The sequence below is a fragment of the Bufo bufo genome, chromosome 2, assembly GCF_905171765.1.
Source record: "Bufo bufo chromosome 2, aBufBuf1.1, whole genome shotgun sequence".
Classification (NCBI taxonomy): Eukaryota; Metazoa; Chordata; class Amphibia; order Anura; family Bufonidae; genus Bufo; species Bufo bufo.
Genome location: NC_053390.1, coordinates 441,556,857 through 441,578,807, shown reverse-complemented (window position 1 = coordinate 441,578,807; position 21,951 = coordinate 441,556,857). Strand labels below are relative to the sequence as shown.

The following is a 21,951-nucleotide window of genomic DNA, read 5'->3' as shown; positions in this document are numbered from 1 at the left end:
TCAGTAGATATAACTATAAAAAAGTTATGGGGGTCAGAATATGGTGTTAAAAAAAATAATAATAATAATATACATTTTTACATGTATATTGGACACATATACATATGTGGTATTATTGTAATCATACTGACCCAGAGAATGAAGGGCACAGGTCAGTTTTGCTGCAAAGGGAACGCCGTGGGAACAAAACCCGCAAAACGGTGGAGGAATTGTGTGTTATTTTATTTATTTTTCATTTTCACCCCATTTTGAATTCTTTTTCCTGCTTCCTACTACATTGTATGCCACAATTAATGGTGGCATTAGGCTACTTTCACACTTGCGGCAGTGTGATCCGGCACGCAGTTCCGTCGTCGGAACTGCCTGCCGGATTCGCCGATCTGGATGTGACTGAAAGCATTTGTGAGACGCATCCTGATGCGGATTCGTCTCACAAATGCATTGCAAGAACGGATCCGTCTCTCTGCTTGTCATGCGGACAGACGGATCCGTCTTGTATCTTTTTTCAAATTTTTACCGGAAGGACAGATCCGGCATTTTGAATGCCGGATCCGACACTAATACATTCCTATGTTTTTGTCACAAGACAGCTTAAAGGAGTATTCTCATCTTATTGATCCTATTTTAATAAAATTATATACCCCCCAGTGAGCTTTTTAAATATATTTCATAAAAATTAAAAAAAAATAAATAAAAAATGTTTTCTTTAAATTCTTCTTATTAAAATTCATTGTTGATCTGCGCTGCCCATGGATACGGCCACTGCTCGCCGGCCGCATCCATAGGCCCCGCTTGCGCAGAAGAACTCCGGCATCCAGCGAGAACGAGCACGGCTCCGGGTGGCCGCGCATGCACAGATCTATATTCCTTTGTGCCGCGACTGAAACAAACATTCTATTCCATTCAAAACGCGGCACAAATAATTATAGATCAGCGGAGGAGGAGGGGAGCTGTCCGGTCTTTGAGAGTTCAGCAGCGCAGCCCGGTTCTTCTCAGTGAATGGTGAGGAGATCGGGGCTGCGCTGCTGTGTATAACTGTCCCCCCCCCCCCCCCCCTTCTTTCGATTTCAGGATGGCCGAGCGGAACCCACCATCGGGCGCTGCGCTGCTGTCAGCTAAAAGGCAGGAGCCTGACCAGGCTAAGTGAAAGTGGCGTAGGGATCGCACCCTTGTTTGAGGCACTATGGGGGCTGTTTGAGGCACTATGGGGGCTGGCTGATGGATGTAGCAGAGCTGAATATGCTGCTGTTCAGCCATAGTTCTAGTGGGGAAGGGAATAGACAGATGTAGCAGAGCTGTATATGTGGCGGGTCAGTATCAATGCTGGTGGAAGAGAGAAACTGATGTAGCAGGGCTGAATAAGCTGCTGTTCAGCCACAGTACTAATGGGGAAGGGAATAAACAGAAGTAGCAGAGCTGTATATGTGGTGGGTCAGCATCAATGATGATGGAAGAGAAAAACAGATGTAGCAGAGCTGTATATGAGACTGTTCAGCCACAGTGCTGGTTGAAGAGATTAACAGACACATGTAGCTGAGCTGTATATGCATCTATACAGATACATAGTGTAAGGTTTATACACAACTGGAGTACAGCTGTAATGGAAAAATATCTGCATCAGTGCTGGGGGGGTGGGGGATGGTCATGTTTTATGGTAGACAAAAGAACAGATTATACGTTTACTAGCTGACAAGCTTTTGAGCTAATGTAATATGGAACTATATTTTTTGATAAACAAAATGGGTTTGTAAGAGATCAGACAGAGATTGTGTGTGTAAGGGTCCATTCACACGTCCGCAAATGGGTCCGCATCCGTTCTGCAATTTTGCGGAACGGGTGCGGACCCATTCATTCTCTATGAGTACGGAATGGATGCGAACAGCACACAGTGTGCTATCCGCATCCGCATTTGCGGAGCGCGGCCCCGATCTTCCAGTCCGCAGCACTGCAAAAGATAGAACATGTCCTATTCTTGTCCGCAGCTGCGGATAAGAATAGGCATTTCTATAGGGGGTGCCGGCCTGGTGTGTTGCGGATACGCAACACACCACGGACGTGTGAATGGACCCAAAAACTGTGCAGAACAGCCACGTGTTGTACACTGAGCTCACTTATCACAGCTCTCTGAGTCAGGATTCCACAGCAGGGGGGAGGTGACTCACAGACACTGCAGGCTGCCAGACTGATGAGTCATACTCTTCACATGAACTAGCATGCAGGACTCCGCTCTCAGTGTGATGTCATAAGGAGGTGTGGCCGACCTTCACTCTAGCTGCCTAAGCCCGCCCAGCCTTAGCAGCAGAAAACCAGGAAGTGAACAGCTAGCTGGCAGCAGGTGAGGATGAAATTGCAAGATGAGAATACCCCTTTAAAAGTGCTTCCCCCGATGCCCTACAAAAAGGCTCTCAGAGGCTACTCTTGGGTAGTGTATCTCTTGGTGAGAGATCACCGACTGCTAGACATGTCTCTACCACACACTCAGACATTTTTCCAGTTGACAGACTTTTAGAGGGGGGCACAACGTGGGACTGAGATAAGCAGGATGGTCGTTTTGATTAACTGTCAGCTATCAAGAACGATCTGACTCAACCATTACGCCCAACATATCGTAATAGCTATGTGAGGGCACACAGGTTGCGGACAGCACAGACAGACTGCCAATAGAGAGGATGGTCTGATGATTGATCTGGACAACAAGCACAAGCAATTCCCATGGTTTTATAATCCACCATCATTACACACTCATGTCTCTGCTGGGACTATTTACAGGAGCGTAGCAAATATGTGGCATCACTAGGCCCATTACGTTGCATGCCACTCGCAGCCAACCATTATCTCCTTTGTTTGCAATGGTGTCGTGAAGGAGAAAACTGGACTGCTACAGACTGGAACCATATTGTCTTCAGCAAATGTGCAGGATCTACAGGCCCATCTGAGGCCAAATGTGCAGCAGGATACCATAAGGAACCTGTATGCCTCCATGCCCAACCGTATATCACCTTGTATCCATGCTAGAGACAGCCCAACAGGGTTATAGAGCCTCCTTTCAATTGTACAATGTTCCCCGAAAAACTTACCCTTTCACTCTCTAATATAGTAATCACTTACATACTGTATATCGTCGTTACATTCACTCAAAGTTTCATTCAATTCCTTCTTCTTGTTTTTTTTTTTTTTATCAAAGAGTGAATAAACTGCTAGTGGTGCTCGTTCAATAATCACACAACCAAGTTGGTGCACTCTTTATTTTGGGTTCTGCTGCAGGGTATATTTTGAGGCAGGGTCACATTAATGGACAACCGCAAAATACAGAGAGAAATGCCTATTCTTGTCTACAAAACTAACAAAAATAGAACATGTTTTATAATTTGCAGAACGGCCACACGGATGACATCCGCTTGCAGTCCGCATTTTTTCCAGATGCACAGAAATTAATGGGTCCAAATACGAGCCGCAAAAAAATGCGGATTGTATGTGGACCAAAACTACATTCATGTGCATGAGGCCTAATACTGAGTGGCATTTTTCATGGCTGCAAAACAGGCCATTAAGCGTGAATGGTATAAAACGAAACAAAAAAAAAAAACAAAACAAAAAAAAAACAATGATGATAGTTTCCCCCCCCCCCCCCTACATTTGCACAGCAAAAATAAAATTATATAAATTAGCACCAAGCAGCGCCAAAAATAATACAATTCTTCCATCATAAACAAAAGTCTCATATAGCCAGGTCAATGAAATATTTTTTTTTGAAAAGTTGCCAATCATTTCATGGTTTTGTAATAACTGAGATAAATACCTTTACTTGTGGGGGTACTTGTGGGGGCTGATGCTGCCACCATGGCTGATTTTTTTTTTTAAATATCGCTCCTGCGCCCCGCTGTGTTCCCCCCACAGTTTTCGCACTCAGTATGCCAATACTGAGCATCGGTACAGGGAGGAGGAGACTGCCCTATTTCTCAATGGGCATCTTATTCTCCCTGGCTGTAGCGCGGTCCAGTAGCAGGGGAGAGAAAAAAAATAAAAATAAAAATTCACCTTCTCCCTGGCTGTGACGCTCTCCGCTGTGATTGGATCGCAGCACAGCCAGGGAGAAAGGGACTCCCATTGAGAAACCCTGGGGTCTCCTCCACCCTGTACCGATGCTCAGTATTAGCATACTTCCGGGGTGGGGGAACAGGAGTGATATTTAAAAAAAAATACATCTGCATCATCAGGGGGGGGGGGGGGTACCCCTCAAGTAAAAGGCATTTATCTCAATTAATAAAAAAAAAAACATGAAAGGTCCTCTTTAAGGCTTCTTTCACATCAGCACTTGTCTCTGCTACAAAAACCTTCTGCTGAACGGAAACCTAACGAATCCCTTTCTAGTCAATGGGGTCTGTAGGCTCTGTTCACTTCTGTTAAGTACCGAATGCGGCACTTCTGTTATTTTCGCTCTTCTGCTCCTAAAACGGAGCAGAAGAATGAAAAGCTAAAGAAAAGCCTCCGATAATACTGTATGGCCATACAGAAGAAAATCTCTACAGTAAAGGATTAACTATTCTTATCGTCGAAAGCTGCACCAAAGGAAATTGCGGAACAGAGTGGCAACTCCTGCGATCTTTGGAACTCCCGCGAAATTTAAACCAGCTTGCTGTATGGAGCGACTGAATAAGCCGGCAAATATTTAAAGCTCCATTGAAGCAATAGGGAGACAGCAGACGCTAGACGGTAAGCCAAATATCGATTTAAAGTTTTCTTCAATCCAAAGCTCATATCGACCATAAAAGGATATGCTATAAGAGACTTTTCATATTATCAGGATTCCTGTGGACACTTTATGAACATGTTGCGCTCCCAGTGAATACACCTACAACATTTTCAGTGACATTCAGTTTCCCAAATTGGGATAGAGCGCTAGAAGATAATACCCCCTCTTTCCCAAATAACAGCATATACTTGAAGTTTCTTGGTGTGATATATATCATTGAATTTATCGACACTATTGAGTCATATGAATATAGTGCTGATCATATCTACCACAATATATGTGATTGTAATGTTGTATATTATTGCTACATTGTTCTTATAAATTTTATTACTTGTATTTTATGGGGATATAATAAATATTTTCTGCACATGTCAATTTGGATGCCAAGTGTATGAGTGCTCGCTCATTACTCTATTACTACATTTGCCTTTAAGAGAGGGTGGGGTGATTCCCTCTATATGAGCTTGCAGCACCATACCTCAACTACTTGCTAGTGAGCCACCACAACCTATCACTATAAAGAGTTTATGCAAAAGCAGCCAAAGGGCCTTTTATGCCTGGTCAGTAAACAGACATATAGATTAGCAGTATAAAACGTTATTTGAACTGTTATTTTATTGGTAACACCTACCTGCTGAAGATAAACGGTTTCCTGAAGGAGTTGCCCTGATTGTATTCACAACACTGCGTTTTGAAACAAGCTGTTTGGATTCCACCCCTGATCGGGTCCTCTCAGAAATATCAGCCCTCACTGGAGTAGTTTTGCTTGTTCTTTCTCCAATTGCCCTAACTTTTCCAGATGCGCCCGATATTTTGCTGCTACTACGAAAGTTGGAAGATGATAAGTGGGTTTGACTTTTTTTGTCACCAAGGTCTATAGACAGGGCCTCAGGATCAACCATGCAGGTTCCAGGTTGAGGTGGTGTGGGATGTGGATCTTTCAAGACTGGAGGAATAGGATCCAAAAGTCTTGGTGTATTTTCCCCCTCAGAATCAGATGCTCCGTCAATGGCAATCGAAGAACCTTCCTCAGGCCCGGAATCAGAGATTGTTGGCAAAGACTCACTTACTGAAGTAGGTGGCGTTTCAGGCCCATTTGGAATTTTTTTTCCAGGGTCACATGGAGGCCTAGGTAGTTCTTGAGAAGGATCACTGTCACTGTCTCGTGGACTTGCTACAGCATCTGATTTAGGATGCTCAAACTCACATGGTGAAACCAAGCACAGATCAACATCATGGGGAGAAGCTGACCTTTCAGATTGGCCTTCAGGTTCACTAGAATGTGAAGGGCGCACAGGTAAGCACAGACCTGCCCTACTTGCAGCATGGATCTCTGGTGAGACATCTCTAGGAGACTCACTAACTGGAGGGAGTGTTTGCTCAAAGGAAGAAATTGATAGAGATTCATCCACTTCTGTGGAATGGGGAGAGCCTACCTCAGCAGGCAAAGAAGGTGTGGTGATTGTAGGAGATACATCAGGTAGGTCCTCCCGAAATGGACTCAAAGACAAGCAACTTGTTTGCTTTCCTTGTGAGGAATTTGAGTTCTCTTGAGAAGATTTTGGCGGAACCTTAAAAGAGTTAAGATTTTTTGCATCTCCAGAAGAAAGAACCTGCCCATTACTCTGCTGTGCCACTGCTGGCGAATGATGCTCTGAACTAACAGGTGAGGTAATTTCCAAAGTCTTTTCTTCAGAGCTTCCACAAGGATCATCCAGCCAGTCTTGCCCATGATGACCAGTTTTGTTTTTTTCTTGGATTGTTAGATTTGTAGGAGTAATGTCAAAATTCACACTAATTTCACTTTTGGGTGTTTTAACTAAAGGAGAAACGGGTGCTAGACACTTAAGAGGACTTGTCTCCAAGTAACGGAATCCATTTGGGCTCTCTGGCTCAACTGCACACAAGCCGTTCTCTGTACTTACACCAAGTCCATTTTCATGGCCAATATTGTTGCCAACCTCAGCACAAGCAGACTCCATACTTTTACAAGACTCTTGAGAACTAATAATTACTTCACAAGAAACTGGATTGCTACTACCTGTGGCTACATCCTTTTGAGTTGGCTGACTTTTTGTTTCTTTAACCAGCTCTTTTTTGGGGAGTTTACCCTTTACTGCGTTCTTGGCACTTGCTACCACATCCTTTTTTACTCCTCCCAGCTCCTTTTTCAGTGATCCTATTTTGGAAATGGGTCTCCTGGAATCAGCAGGTGTAACTGATATTTTCTTTACATCTTTCACCCCTATTCGAGAGTCTGTTTTGGCATCATTAAGAGAAGGGCGAAAATCTCTCTTAGCTTCTGGTTTTGCTACATCCCTTTTTTTATCTGCTTGAATTTCATCCTTTTTAAAAGATTTCCTTTCATCCTTTGTCTGTTCTTTCTTTACCAACATCTTTTCTTTCGTGGCTTTTAGTCTTGAATCAGACGACTTTAGTTTTTCAGATGCAGTTTCTATTTTACTCCTGCCGTCTTTCTGTTTTTCACCCTCTGTTCCCGATTCCTTGCTGATTTCTGCAAAAGTTTTAGTTCTGTCTTTTCCATCTGGACGAATCTCCTTCTTTTGCAATCTCATAGGCTTTTCTTTTCCTGACCCAAGCTTTGGTTCAACACTAAGTCGCCCTGATCCAGAACCCAGAGACTCTTTGCTCTCAGTACGGCTTGGCTTTGCACCAATCCTTTCCAAGCGACTACATCCTATCATGTCCAGATCTTTCCGAGTTATAACTGGGTCTTTCAAGAAGTCCAAGTGTTTTAATTTTTCAAGACCTTCAAAAATTTTGTTTTGAGGAGTGCAGCCTGGGAAAAGAACCCTAACAATTCTCTCAGAGGGTGAAGAAGGATGCCAAACAAGTAAAGCACAGGCAGAAGTCAGAGAGGTTACAGGCCATTCAGTCGTACTACTTTCCTCATTTCCAAGCCACTTTTTGAAGGCTTCAAGATCTTTGCTGCCCTTTACAGGGTTCAGGATGTACATGTCTAACCTGCCGACACCCATCTTTTGAAACAGTATAGTTGGCTCCACAGTATTTGCACTTCTGTACAGTGGTTCTGGATGAATATTGAGTTTTGCTAAACACTGCACTGTGAGCAAGGCTTCTTCTCTAACCCTAACCACACTGGAATTTTCTTCAGAAATCAGCTTTTCTGCAGTGTTCAAAAATACAACTCCAAGCTCTGGTGAGACTAAATTCTTTAACCATTCGTTGTTAGCTTGAGAAACATCCTCTTCTACCTCTGCTATCTTTCTTTGCAGCAAGCTATTGATGCCAGGCAAATTGTCTAGACCCATGTGAGTAAGAAGAATTGAGTCCACCCTATCCAAATGGCGTATTAATTTCCAAAACGGAGATCGAGCATCAGAGCCACCATTCACTAACATGTTAAACCCATTTACAGCAAAGAAAGCAGAGTCTCCCCTACCACCAGGGAAAACGTAACAGCATGGTTTAGATAATTTCAAGAAACCAACAGTGGTGGGGGATTCCAGCAGTTCAAATGGAGATGGTGGCTCTAAGGACTCAGAGAGGTACTCCGACAACTCTAGCAAGCCCTCAGTTTCTGGAAAATGTTGGTCCTTGTTGAACTGCAATTCAATAAAATCTTGTAGGCTGCATTTATCAATCTGTGATAAATCCCAATTAGGAGGGCAAGAAACTGTTAAACATACACGAGCTGTTGGGTCAGACGAGCCTAAAGTTTCACCAATCTAAGAAGAGAAAGAGACTTTTGTAAGTTTTTAACAACTGACATTTGTTACCATATCTATGCTTACATTTTAGCATTAATAAGAGGAATTACCTCTTTGTCTGTAAAAATATGAATAAAGTCATCAATTGAGAAACTTTCTCCACCTTGCAAGAGCATTTCCCACGTGTCTTCAAGGAAGGGGCCGGAAAATATTAATAGTTTATGTTGCGAGGAGTGGCAGATCAATTTGCGGATCTAAGGGACAAAAAAAAAGCAAGAATTTACATATGATTATTTGCTCAATAAAGGCTCATGCATGCAAATGTATTTTTGGTCCATTCTGGTTATTTTTGCGGCCCGTATGCAGAACCATTCACTTAAATGGGGTCTCAAAAAACAGAAATGACGTGTGTATTCTGTATCCGTTCCTCAAAAAAGTAGAACATGTCCTATTATTGTCCGCAATAACAGACACGGACAGGACTGTTCTATTAGAGGCCAGACATTCCGATCTGCAAAAAACAGTCGTAAGTGTCAAACTCAATCTCAGCAAAAATTGACTTACTCTTTATTTTTTTCAATACCAACGCCTTAAAGGGATATTCCAGCCTTTTGCTATTGATGAAGTGTCCTCTGGATAGTCCATCAATATCAGAATGGTGGAGGACTGGAACTCAGCGACCCCCACCGATCAGCGGTTTCAGGCAGCCACCAGGGCCGTAAACAAAACAGTGGATTAAGTGTAATGACTGTGCAGGTGTACTGCAGATCAGATCACATCTTAAAGCCAGAATTCCTTTAAGATGCCTGAATCTCCACAACAAAGTTTCACTTTATGAAAACACATTCTAAGGCCTCATACACATGACCATGTCTGTGGATCCTGAAAATAGAGAGGCCTTCAATATATTTCACATTTTTAATCACTCCCATCACTAGAAACAAATATCAATACAGACATGAATGGGACATGTTCTATAATTTGTGTAACGTACACGTAGATACAGTGTGCCGTCTTTTTTTTGCGGACCCATAGAAATGAATGGGCCTGTGTTCTATTTCATAAAATAATCCCCACAGTCTCCTGTGTATAATATCAATGCATCAGGCATGCTCCCTGGCCTTTTGTTGATATGTGGGATTTGTAAATGAGCTCAAAACATCCAAGCAGATGAAATTTATACTGCAGGCATTAAAGCAGATAGACACGGGGCTAAGGAAACAAAATGAAGCAGCAGATATTGATTTCTGTGGTCTTCTGGGGGTACAGATTGGCTACAGCAGTTACAAAACTTCAACATACCTCATCGCATACTGATATCTTTGAAGGGTTAATCAGAACCAAAGTCTCTAATGTGTCACCAGCATGATGGAGACTTCTTTGGCCTGCAATCAAAACCAAAAATTATCATTCATAATCAATACTTGCAGCAATAGATCTTCATCTTAAGGTAAAACTCAATAAGCAGCTGCCTCCTTCTAACATGCTATGGTAGCACCCATTTTGCCCATCACTTTTCAAAAACATTCAAAGGGGTTGGGACAGCATATTTACCCGCTTCTCGGACACAGGCTGCAGCAACATTGCTTCATGGCCTCAGCCCCCCCCTCCCCAAGGTGCACAAGCCCATTAAAGGGGCTGTCTGGCCTAGAAGCCAACAAATCCAATGGATTTTCTGTTTCCAAGAGTTTCAGCACATGATGGTGAGGCTAGCTATTGGCTGAAGTGGTCAGAGGACCAAGCCATTTCCGGTCTACGAACTGGGAGTGGTCGGGAAAGGGGCACCAGAGTGGGAACTGCAGGACCGCAGACCTAAGAGTTTTTGGTTTTTTTTAATCAGTGAAGTTGTCTACTACCTGGACAGACAATCCCTTCACATAAGTGGATGCCTTTCTTCTGTGCATATTGTGAGGGTATTTTCATTATGAGTGTTTTGTAGGCTGAAAAAAATAAATAAATAAAAAAAGAAGCTGAATCTGCTTCTGGACTCCAAGTGTCGCCCCCGTCCCCAATTATGTGGTTTATGCCACTTTTTTTTATGCAGTTTTTCATCCTGCCCATAGACAACTGGAATTCGGGGCGCGGATTACACGTAAAGAATGGACAGTTCACTTATTTTTTTTCTGTGGTTCAGTTGTAAAATTTTTCAAGAAATAAACTATATTTCTATAAATTTTTCTCTAAATTTATCGTTCTACATGTCTTTGATTAAAAAAAAAAAATGGTTTGGGTAAAAGTTATAGCGTTTACAAAGTATGGTACAAAAATTTTAATTTCCGCATTTTGAAGCAACTCTGACTTTCTGAGCACCTGTCATGTTTCCTGAGGTTCTACAATGGCCAGACAGTACAAACACCCCACAAATGACCCCATTTCGGAAAGTAGACACCCTAAGGTATTCACTGATTGGCATAGTGAGTTCATAGAACTTTTTATTTTTTGTCACAAGTTAGCGGATTCTTTTTTTTTTTTCTTACAAAGTCTCATATTCCACTAACTTGTGACAAAAAATAAAAACTTCCATGAACTCACTATGCCAATCACGAAATACCTTGGGGTGTCTTCTTTCCAAAATGGGGTCACTTGTGGGGTAGTTATACAGCCCTGGCATTCTAGGGGCCCTAATTCGTGAGAAGAAGTCTGGAATCCAAATGGATAAAAAATGTCCTGTAAAATCCTAAAAGTACTCATTGGAATTTGGGCCCCTTTGCCCACCTAGGCTGCAAAAAATTGTCACACATCTGGTATCGCCGTACTCAGGAGAAGTAGGGCAATGTGTTTTGGGGTGTATTTTTACATATACCCGCATATACCAGCATGGGTGAGAGAAATATCTCTGTAAAAGACAAACTTTTCCCATTTTTTTATACAAAGTTGTCATTATAGAGAGATATTTCTCTCACCCAGCATGGGTATATGTAAAAAGACACCCCAAAACACATTGCCCAACTTCTCCTGAGTACAGCGATACCACATGTGTGACACTTCTTTGCAGCCTAGGTGCGCAAAAGGGGCCCAAATTCCAATGAGTATCTTTTAGGAGGGCATTTGGATTCCAGACTTCTTCTCACGCTTTAGGGCCCCTAAAATGCCAGGGCAGTATAAATACCCCACATGTGACCCCATTTTGAAAAGAAGACACCCCAAGGAATTCCGTGAGGGGCATGGCGAGTTCATAGAATTTTTTTTTTTTTTGGCACAAGTTAGCGGAAATTGATTTCTTTTTTTGTTTTTTCTCACAAAGTCTCCCTTTCTGCTAACTTGTGACAAAAAATAAAATTTTACATGAACTCGCCATGCCTCTCACAAAATACCTTGAGGTGTCTTCTTTCCAAAATGGGGTCACATGTGGGGTATTTATACTGCCCTGGCATTTTAGGGGCCCTAAAGCGTGAGAAGAAGTCTGGAATATAAATGTCTAAAAATTTTTACGCATTTGGATTCTGTGAGGGGTATGGTGAGTTCATGTGAGATTTTATTTTTTGTCACAAGTTAGTGGAATATGACACTTTGTAAGAAAAAATAAATAAAAAAAATATCAATTTCCGCTAACTTGTGCCAAAAACAAATGTCTGAATGGAGCCTTACAGTGGGGTGATCAATGACAGGGGGGTGATCAGGGAGTCTATATGGGGTGATCACCACCCTGTCATTGATCACCCCCCTGTAAGGCTCCATTCAGAGGTCCGTATGTGTTTTGCGGATCCGCGGATCGGATCCGCAAAACACATACGGACGTCTAAATGGAGCCTTACAGGGGGGTGATCAATGACAGGGGGCTGATCAGGGAGTCTAATATGGGGTGATCAGGGGTTAATAAGTGACAGGGGGGGGGGGGGGGAGTGTAGTGGTTTTTGGTGCTACTTATTACAGAGCTGCCTGTGTCCTCTGGTGGTCGATCCAAGCAAAAGGGACCACCAGAGGACCAGGAAGCAGGTATATTAGACGCTGTTATCAAAACAGCGTCTAATATACCTTTTAGGGGTTAAAAAAAAAAACAAAAAAAAAAAAAAACGCATCTACAGCCTGCCAGCGAACGATCGCCGCTAGCAGGCTGTAGATCAGCTAGTTTACCTCCGGTTCCTATGAACGCGCGCGCCTGTGTGCGCGCGTTCACAGGAAATCTCGCGTCTCGCGAGAGGACACGCTGGCGCGTCCAGGAGGAATAACAGGGCCGCCGCAAAGACGCAATCCTGCGTACGGCGGTCCTGTAGTGGTTAACACAATATTCCAACTCCCATACTAACTATTTTAAGGGGAATCTGTCAGCAGTTTTATGCTTCTAGGTTCTAACAGCTCCAGCACATGCCAATGAGTCCCCATATTCATGAGCTCACGGCTCTCCCAGCCCACCTGTCTCTGATTGACAGTTCTTTTCCGTATGAATCAGCAGCAGGTGGGCGGGGAGAGCCATGGGGTCATGAATATGGGGACTCGTTCGACATGCGCTCGAGCTGTTTAATACACTGTTTTAGAAAGTGACCCAGCATTTTGCTAAAGGGATCTGTCACTAGTTTATGTTGCCCTTAGTTAGGACACCATAAAACTGGCGATAGATACCCTGAGGCTGGGTTCACACCTGAGCGTATTCGATAAGCGCTGTTTACAGGCGTTTTTATTGGGCGTTTGAGGCGTTTTTGTATTTTGGAAACGCGCGTCGTACGCGTGTTCTGGCTATTGACCACAGAGGCGTACAATGAAAAACAGAGGTGTTACGCGCGACAATACGCCCCAAATAAGCTCCTGTACTTCTTGGGGCGTAGGGAGTTTTACAGCGCGTTCGTACGCGCTGTAAAACGCTCAGGTGAGAGCCATGCCCATAGGGAAACATTGGTTTTTGCCTGTTGAGCGTTTTACAGCGCGTAAGAACGCGCTGTAAAACGCTCAGGTGTGAACCTAGCCTAAAGGCCAAGATGGACAATTTCACAATAACTGGAAAATATTAGCAAGTGATATCAGATGCAGACATATTTTGTTGATAACAGCAGACTTCTCCTGCATTCCAGTCCAAAGATACCAAAAGACGTTAGATTAAAGTTGATAAAAATAGACAGTTTATCATCAGGTGAAATTTACCAAAAGACAATTGGGCCAGGTTTGAAATTTTCATTTAACAGTTGCAAAAAAAGAGCTGTTCAAGTGAAGATCGTCCATGGACAAGAGATTGTTCTTTTAAAGAACGCTTGCAGAAAAACGGTTTGATTGCCTGGTTTCATTGAACATGTATGGCCAGCTTGAAGGACTGAAATGGCCAATATGGACTAAAATGAACATGGCTGTGTCTGCAAAACAATCGTACACCAGTCAACCCTTATTTATCTAATGTGTATGGCCACCTTAAAGGGGGTATACCCATCTGGACATTTCTGGCATAGGGATAGGATGATGCGGGTCCCACCTCCTATCTCAAGAATGGGGTCCAGAAGTATATGGAGAGCAAGTGGTGCATGCAGTCACCGCTATGGGACTTCCCAAAATAGCTATGCTCTTGCTGAGCCATCTTCAAAAGTCCCAAAGTTTCAAATGTAGGGGTGGTAGCACATGCAAAGCATTCTTTCCATTTACTGCTATGGTGGCAAGATGCTGGGGTAGATTTATCAAACTGGTGTAAAGAAAACTGGCTTAGTTGTCAATAGCAACCAGTCAGATTCCAACTTTTATTTTTCACAGCTCCTCTGGAAATGAAAGGTGGAATCTGATTGGTTGCTACTGGCAACTAAGCCAGTTTTCTTTTACACCAGTTTGATAAATCTCCCCCACTGTGTCTGCCGCTCTCTCGGTGGGACCCGCACCGGTCAGACATTTAGGTCTTATCGATATGCCATAAATGTTGAGATGGGACAACCCCTTTAAGACTCACCTGCTTTTCACCTTTTGTTGGAGACACCGGTATATACAATATACCTCTTTACTGTATGGACATACTGTACTACGTGGTATAGGTTTGTTTGATTTTTTTTCCACTGCAATCACTCGCTAAAACAAAGCGGGCCACTCTTTTGGCATACATTGTATCCATGGGGCCCTATTGATATGTTCAGAGTATGCGTTGGCAGTTTTCCAAGTACACTGAACGTACAGAAATAACGAGGTCTGAATATAGCTGGACAAGTTTTTGCTCTGGGAGGTTGCAGTCAAAGCAGCTTCCTAAGGAACTAGGCCCTAGAATACAAACCAGAGGCCAAATTGAACATTTAAAGAGGATATCCCAGTGCTCCAGCCTAAAAAAAATACCTAGTAGCCATTGGCTCCTGAACTGAAAAATTTAGGAGCCAAATCAAATTTTTAGTCGCCAAATCGAAACTGAATCAAAATTTTGGTATAGTGACAACGCTATGCCGATCAGATCGGCGTAGGGTTGTTTTGAAACCAAAATTTTGATTCGCTTTCGTCACCATAAAAAAGTATTGCGATACTCAATACCGCGCAAAAAAAAAAAAAAAGCCGCGTGCATTTCGCATTTTATGAAACAATCGGCCCATAATAGAACCGTCCTATCCTATTTTTTGGGGTGACAAGTTGACTAAAAAATGGCGAATGCTCACCGCATAGGAGATATTTTTGAATAATTTAATAGTTTGGACAGCGCTATGTAATATGTTTATTTATTTATTGTTTATATATTTTATATGTAAAATTGGGAAAGGGGGGATTTAAACTTAATATTTTAGGGTACTTTCACACTAGCGTTATTCTTTTCCGGCATAGAGTTCCGTCCTAGGGGCTCTATACCGGAAAAGAACTGATCAGTTTTATCCCCATGCATTCTGAATGGAGAGCAATCCGTTCAGGATGCATCAGGATGTCTTCAGTTCAGTCATTTTGACTGATCAGGCAAAAGAGAAAACCGCAGCATGCTACCGTTTTATCTCCGGCGAAAAAAAAATGAAGATTTGCCTGAATGCCGGATCCAGCATTTTTCCCCATAGGAATGTATTAGTGCCAGATCCGGCATTCAAAATACCGGAATGCACCCGCACTAAATCCGGACCCATTCACTTCTATGGGGCTGTGCACACGAGCGGTGATTTTCACACATCACTTGTGCGTTGCGTGAAAATTGCAGCATGCTCTGTTGTGCGTTTTTCACGCAACGCAGGCCCCATAGAAGTTAATGGGGCTGCGTGAAAATCGCAAGCAAGTGCGGATGCGGCGCGATTTTTACGCATGGTTCCTAGGATGAAAGTCTATTCACTGTATTATTTTCCCTTTATAACATGGTTATAAGGGAAAATAATAGCATTCTGAATACAGAATGCATAGTAGAAGGTCAATACAATAAACATTGGTGGCGCAGTGCGCCCCCCCATCACCCCAATATAATAAACATTGGTGGCGCAGTGCGCCCCTCATCACCCCAGTATAATAAACATTGGTGGCGCAGTGCGCCCCTCATCACCCCAGTATAATAAACATTAGTGGCACAGTGCGCCCCCCCATCACCCCAATACAATAAACATTGGTGGCGCAGTGCGCCCCCCATCACCCCAGTATAATAAACATTGGTGGCGCAGTGCGCTCCCCATCACCCCAGTATAATAAACATTGGTGGCGCAGTGTGCCCCCCCCCCCAATATAATAAACATTGGTGGCGCAGTGGGCAGTGCCAATGAGGGTTAAAAAATAAAAAAAAAATTTACTCAACCCTAACCCGCCTCCTGTATTTGTATAAGAAACGTTGGTGGCACAGTGCGCCCCCCAACACCCCAGTATAATAAACATTGGTGGCGCAGTGCGCCCCCCCATCACCCCAATATAATAAACATTGGTGGCGCAGTGTGCCCCCCCTCAAAATAATAAACATTGGTGGCGCAGTGTGCCCCCCCTCAAAATAATAAACATTGGTGGCGCAGTGTGCCCCCCCCCCCAATATAATAAACATTGGTGGCGCAGTGGGCAGTGCCAATGAGGGTTAAAAAATAAAAAAATAATTTACTCAACCCTAACCCGCCTCCTGTATTTGTATAAGAAACGTTGGTGGCACAGTGCGCGCCCCCCCCCCCCCCCCCCCCCCAAGTATAATAAACATTGGTGCCTCAGTGGGAAGTGCCAATGAGGGTTAAAAATAATAAAAGAAAATTAACTCACCTCCTCCAGTTGATCGCATAGCTGCCGGTCTCCTGTACTTACTTCTTTCTTCAGGACCTGTGGTGACGTCACTGTGCTCATCACATGATCCATTACCATGGTGATGAGCTCAGTGACGTCACCACAGGTCCTAAAGAAAGAAGTACAGGAGACCGGCAGCTATGCGATCAACTGGAGGAGGTGAGTTAATTTTCTTTTATTATTTTTAACCCTCATTGGCACTTCCCACTGAGCCACCAATGTTTATTATACTGGGGGGGCCGCACTGTGCCACCAATGTTTCTTATACAAATACAGGAGGCGGGTGCCGGAATCAAATAGCCGGCACCCGACCTTTGTGACAGGGGGCTGCGATCAGCTACAATTAACCCCTCAGGTACCGCACCTGAAGGGTTAACTCAACTGCAGCTTATCGCAGCTCCCTGTCATAGAGGTCGGGTGTCGGCTATTTGATTCCAGCACCCGCCTCCTGTATTTGTATTACAGGTCAGTTTTCTTCATTGGTGGCGCAGTGGCCACAGCCCCTCCTCCTCCTGCCTCTTCTTATTGGCAGAGGCGGCGGCAGCAGCAGCACAGGGGGGAGGGAGAGACTCCTCCTGCGCTGCTGAGAACATCAGCTCCTGTGCCCTGCCGCTGTATTGAGCAGAGCTGCGGCGGCGGGTCTAGTCGCAAATGGCGACAAGACTAAGGCTACTTTCACACTTGCGTTCAGAGCGGATCCGTCTGGTATCTGCACAGACGGATCCGCTCATATAATGCAAACGCTTAGATCCGTTCAGAACGGATCCGTTTGCATTACCATGAACAAAAAAAAAAAAAAAATTTTTTTTTTTTTGTTAATGATAATGCAAACGGATCCGTTTTGACTTTACATTGAAAGTCAATGGGGGACGGATCCGTTTGAAAATTGAGCCATACTGTGTCAAATTCAAACGGATCCGTCCCCATTGACTTACATTGTAAGTCTGGACGGATCCGTTTGCCTCCGCACGACCAGGCGGACACCCGAACGCTGCAAGCAGCGTTCAGGTGTCCGTCTGCTGAGCGCTCCGGAGGACAAACGCTGCCAGACTGATGCATTCTGAGCGGATCCGCCTCCACTCAGAATGCATTAGGACTGGACGGATCCGTTTGGGGCCGCTTGTGAAAGCCTTCAAACGGAGCTCACAAGCGGACACCCAAACGCTAGTGTGAAAGTAGCCTTAAAAGTCTTGTCGCCATTTGTAAATTCTAAGTCGCATTGGCGACCATTTTGGTCGCCATCTGGAGCCCTGTATCCAGATTGTGAGGAAAATAAAAAATAAAAACAGCTGAAAATTTTAGAAGACAAAAAAAAGAAATTAAGCACTACTTGCCTCTTCTCCCAGTCTCTGCTTACTAGCGGCCAGCATGTGACCACTGTACCAATCACATACTGTATTACTGGTGACACCACTCAACCATGGCAGCTATGATGCCAGTAATGCAGCACCTGATTGCTGTGGCCACTGACTGGCTTCAGCTGTCACATGCTGGCAAGCTTGTAAGAAATGATCAGGACGACTACTGGAGATTTTTATTTATTTTTTTCTAATATTTGCAGCTGCTTTTATTTTGATTCTAACAAATGTTTCTTTCACCACTGTAAAATTAAGAGAAAATAAAATATCTAAACGTTGAGGGCATAAATTCCAGTGGAAAAGAACACACCCAACGATAGAACAGCTGTAAGTAGCAGCAGTTCCCAGTCACGGATCAGAAATGCACCGCCTCAATAAAACAAATGCATAATGTGAACTCCTACCATAAAACACTACCGCCAAGTACGGTCTACCATACAAACACCGCGAACTACGGTCTCTGCACACAACACTAATGTATGCAAGCAAGCCTGTAATTATAACACCCACATAATTATAAGCAATGTTACCACGCCAGACGTGGATTATTGATATTGCATTTTCTGCTGTCTTGTCAGCACGAACGGTTACATGTTTAGTGTTTTTTTTTTTTAAGGGGTCCATCATATTAAAGGGAGCAGTGCTGCAGTAACCAGTTGCGTCCACTACACAATAGACAGAGCGGTGTACTCCAGCATCAGCTTATCGACGGGGTGCAGGGTGTCAGACACTGATGGCCTATCCTGAGGACAGAATTCTGTGTCTGTGTGCCAGAAGAGCAAACCTATGCCTGTGCAATCCATGTCAATTTCTGGCAGACGTTTTGGCAAATCTGGTGGTCAGCAGGAGTGCACGCCCCTCCATGCACCCACCGTCCTTGTCATTTTGAAAAAGCGCTAGAGCAGGCGCAAAACGGCAAAATCTGCAACTTTGTACGCCAGAAAACTGGAGTACACTCACTCATAGTGTGACAAACAAAAGAACGGTATAGACACAACCATACCTTTAAGCTTTGGGGAGAAAGTGGCCGAATGACGAGAGACAAATAATTTCAGCTGATCGTCCAAGTTACAGATTGATGGATCTATATCCCAGGAACAGAAACCTAAAAAAAAAAAAAAAAAAAAAGCCAAATCTGGTTCATTACAGGTCAAAGTTCACCCTGCACTGAAACAATTATACATTCTTTGAAATTCACATTAGTAGTACCGCACATTGGAAAGTTCTCAAAACTTGAGAAAGGGAAAAGTTGCTGATGACGGACTTCTTTCTTTAGGCTAGTTGCACACCTCCAGTGTGAAATCCGTCGGCCTGGTCCAGCAGACCATGCCGGGAATCGGCCTGACACAAACCGCAGCATCTAGCTTTCTCTGCTTGAATGCAGCCAGATCTCCGCAGGACCCCATTATACTTAAAGGGGTTGTCTCATCATAGACAATGTGGGCATATCGTTAGGATATGCGCCCATTGTCTTATAGGTGCGGGTCTCACCGCTGGGGCCCGCACCTATATCGGGAAAGGAGCCCCGCAAGGTGGTGGCTGGAGGACTCCGGTCCGGCCACCACTAAGCCGGCTCCCCATAGAAGTGAATGGGAGCGTACCGCTCCCATTCATTTTTATGGTGGCCGACGGAAATAGCTGAGCCAGCGCTCGGTTATTTTTGCCGGCTCCATACAAAATGAATGAAGGACGGTTGCGCATGCACAGCGTGCCCTCCTTCACTAGCGGGGCTCCGTTCTCGATATAGGTGCGGGTCCCAGCGGTGGGACCTGCACCTATAAGTTAATGGGGGCATATCCTAGCAATATGCCCCTATTGTCCATGATGAGACAATCCCTTTAAAGGGGCAGGCGGACATTCCATCTGCATCCGGCAGGCTGTTCTCTACCGGAACTCACACCGAAGGTGTGAAACTAGCCTTAGACATCCTTCATAATAAATAAGCCTTCGTTTTCTCAAGTTTCTAGGAGTGGCAATTTTTGGCCAGGATCACAGAGATTTTTAGTCAAAATTGCCTATTACTCAAAATAATGAACATGAATATGCTAGTTGTGTAGTAATACTAAAATCAGAAATGTATCAATGCATATCTTGGCAGGTTTGCCATTTCACACTCTGGAAAACTGGCAACAAGCCTAGATAGAGTGGTCATAGCACAATGGCTATCACACAGGCTCCCTAGGGACAGACAAATATAATATATTGGTTTTACTTATATATACACACCAAGTACACCTACAAAAGACCGTACAACACACAAAATATATAAAATACATTGTTTATTAGATCACAATCCCAAGTCACATAAATAAAACTATCCCCTACATAGTCATTATGGAGAAGAATGTGTGCGTGTGTTGGGGGAGAATGTATATTTCGTCGCTCAGGAAAATATTTTTATATTTGAATAGTTTATTTTTAGGGGCACCAATACCTATTGTTTATTTTTACATTGAAAAAAACAAAAAACTGGGGAATGGAGCGATTTAAATTTTTATGTTTTTTTTTTCTTAAAACAATAAATAAAAAAAAAAAATTCATCACTGTCATTTTTAGTGCCCTTAGGGAACTTGAATATGTGACCTGATTGGTTATAACAGACTGCAATAGAACAGTATTGTGGTTTATGGGATTTTTACAGGCTGCTTGTCACGCCGTGCCTTGGGCACGAATTTGCAGACAGTTTGCCACGACAGGCCTGGGAGTCTGCGATTTTGTGCGGGGGGCTCCAATCAGAGGGTGCGCCCTCCCTCAGTCTAACCTCTCAGATGCCGCAGTCACTATTGTATATAAGTATATATTTTGATTACCGTATATTTTTGTTTGCCATATAGTCTTTTTGTAGGTGTATTTACTGATGGTTGGGTCCTATATGGTTCTTTATAGCTATTTGATGTAGATAGGTGTGCACTTCATATACTAGGTAACCAGCTTTCAGCAGTTAAATTACAAGAAATAAGCTTATGACTGAAAGTTACAGACAGAAAGCTATTTTCCACTCTGGAAAAGTATCAAAATGCCTAAAAACTAAAATTGTTATTTGCCGTGACCAGACATCTTATGATAGGATTAACAAGGCAACTCTCCAACATAATGTGGCATGAGTCCTCACAAGACAAATGATTAGTGTCTGGATACAACTAAACAGGATATTCTCTTTAGGCTCCATTCACACATCCGCAATTCCATTCTGCATTTTGCGGAACGGAATTGCGAACCCATACATTTCTATGGGGCCGCACGTTGTGCGGCCCCGATACGGAATTGCAGACCCGCACTTCCGGGTCCGCAATTCCGATCCTGAAAAAAATAGAACATGTCCTATTCTTGTCCGCAATAGCCGACAAGAATAGGCATATTCCCTTAGTGCCGGCAATGTGCGGTCCGCAAAATGCGGAACGCACATTGCCGCTGTCCGTGTTTTGCGGATCCGCAAAACACACAGATGTGTGAATGAACCCTTTTCAGAATACTGATGGTCTGATCATCAATATCAGATCAGCGGTGGGTGATTCTCAGCACCCCTGACAATCAGCTGTTTGAGGAGGCCGCAGCTCTTTTGCAAATGCCGTGACCTCTTGATTGTTTATATCACACCGTCTACTAATGACAGTGCTGAGTGTTATGGCAGCTTTGTCATGTGCAAGTAGACTGCGCTATATAAATAATGAGGAGGCCACAGCCCGTTCAGAGGTGCTGAAAATCCCACCTATCTGGGACTGATGGCCTAACCTGAGGATAGCCCATCAATATCCTTATCCAGGGATACCCATTTAATAATTCCCAGCATTTAAAGAGGTTGCCCGGGTTCAGCATATCCCCATCTTCACCCCTCCGGCCCCCCTAACATGTGCTTCGGGGCATTTCATGCTCAGATTATCTCCCTTGTCCTGCACTGTATCGCACAGGGCAAAGGCTTTTTTGTTTATATTATTACACTGCAATACCTCCACATGACCACGGCAGCCAATCACTAGCCTCAGTGTCATATATGGCATGGGACCACCTGGGCAAGGGATTTGGGCTGCAAAGGTCATTC

At 43.7% G+C, this 21,951-nt stretch overlaps 1 protein-coding gene across 1 annotated transcript in view; it reads right to left on the bottom strand.

Annotated features, from left to right (window-relative positions):
* Nucleotides 1-21,951, bottom strand: part of MAP1S (microtubule associated protein 1S) — a 58,024-nt gene that overhangs the window by 20,081 nt on the left and 15,992 nt on the right. Inside the window, exons 2-5 of the mRNA XM_040417488.1 lie at nucleotides 18,916-19,017; nucleotides 9,748-9,830; nucleotides 8,556-8,699; nucleotides 5,385-8,463 (exon numbers count right to left, since the gene is read on the bottom strand). Of these exons, the coding sequence (XP_040273422.1) occupies nucleotides 5,385-8,463; nucleotides 8,556-8,699; nucleotides 9,748-9,830; nucleotides 18,916-19,017 (3,408 nt within the window). The remainder of the gene's footprint in view (nucleotides 1-5,384; nucleotides 8,464-8,555; nucleotides 8,700-9,747; nucleotides 9,831-18,915; nucleotides 19,018-21,951) is intronic.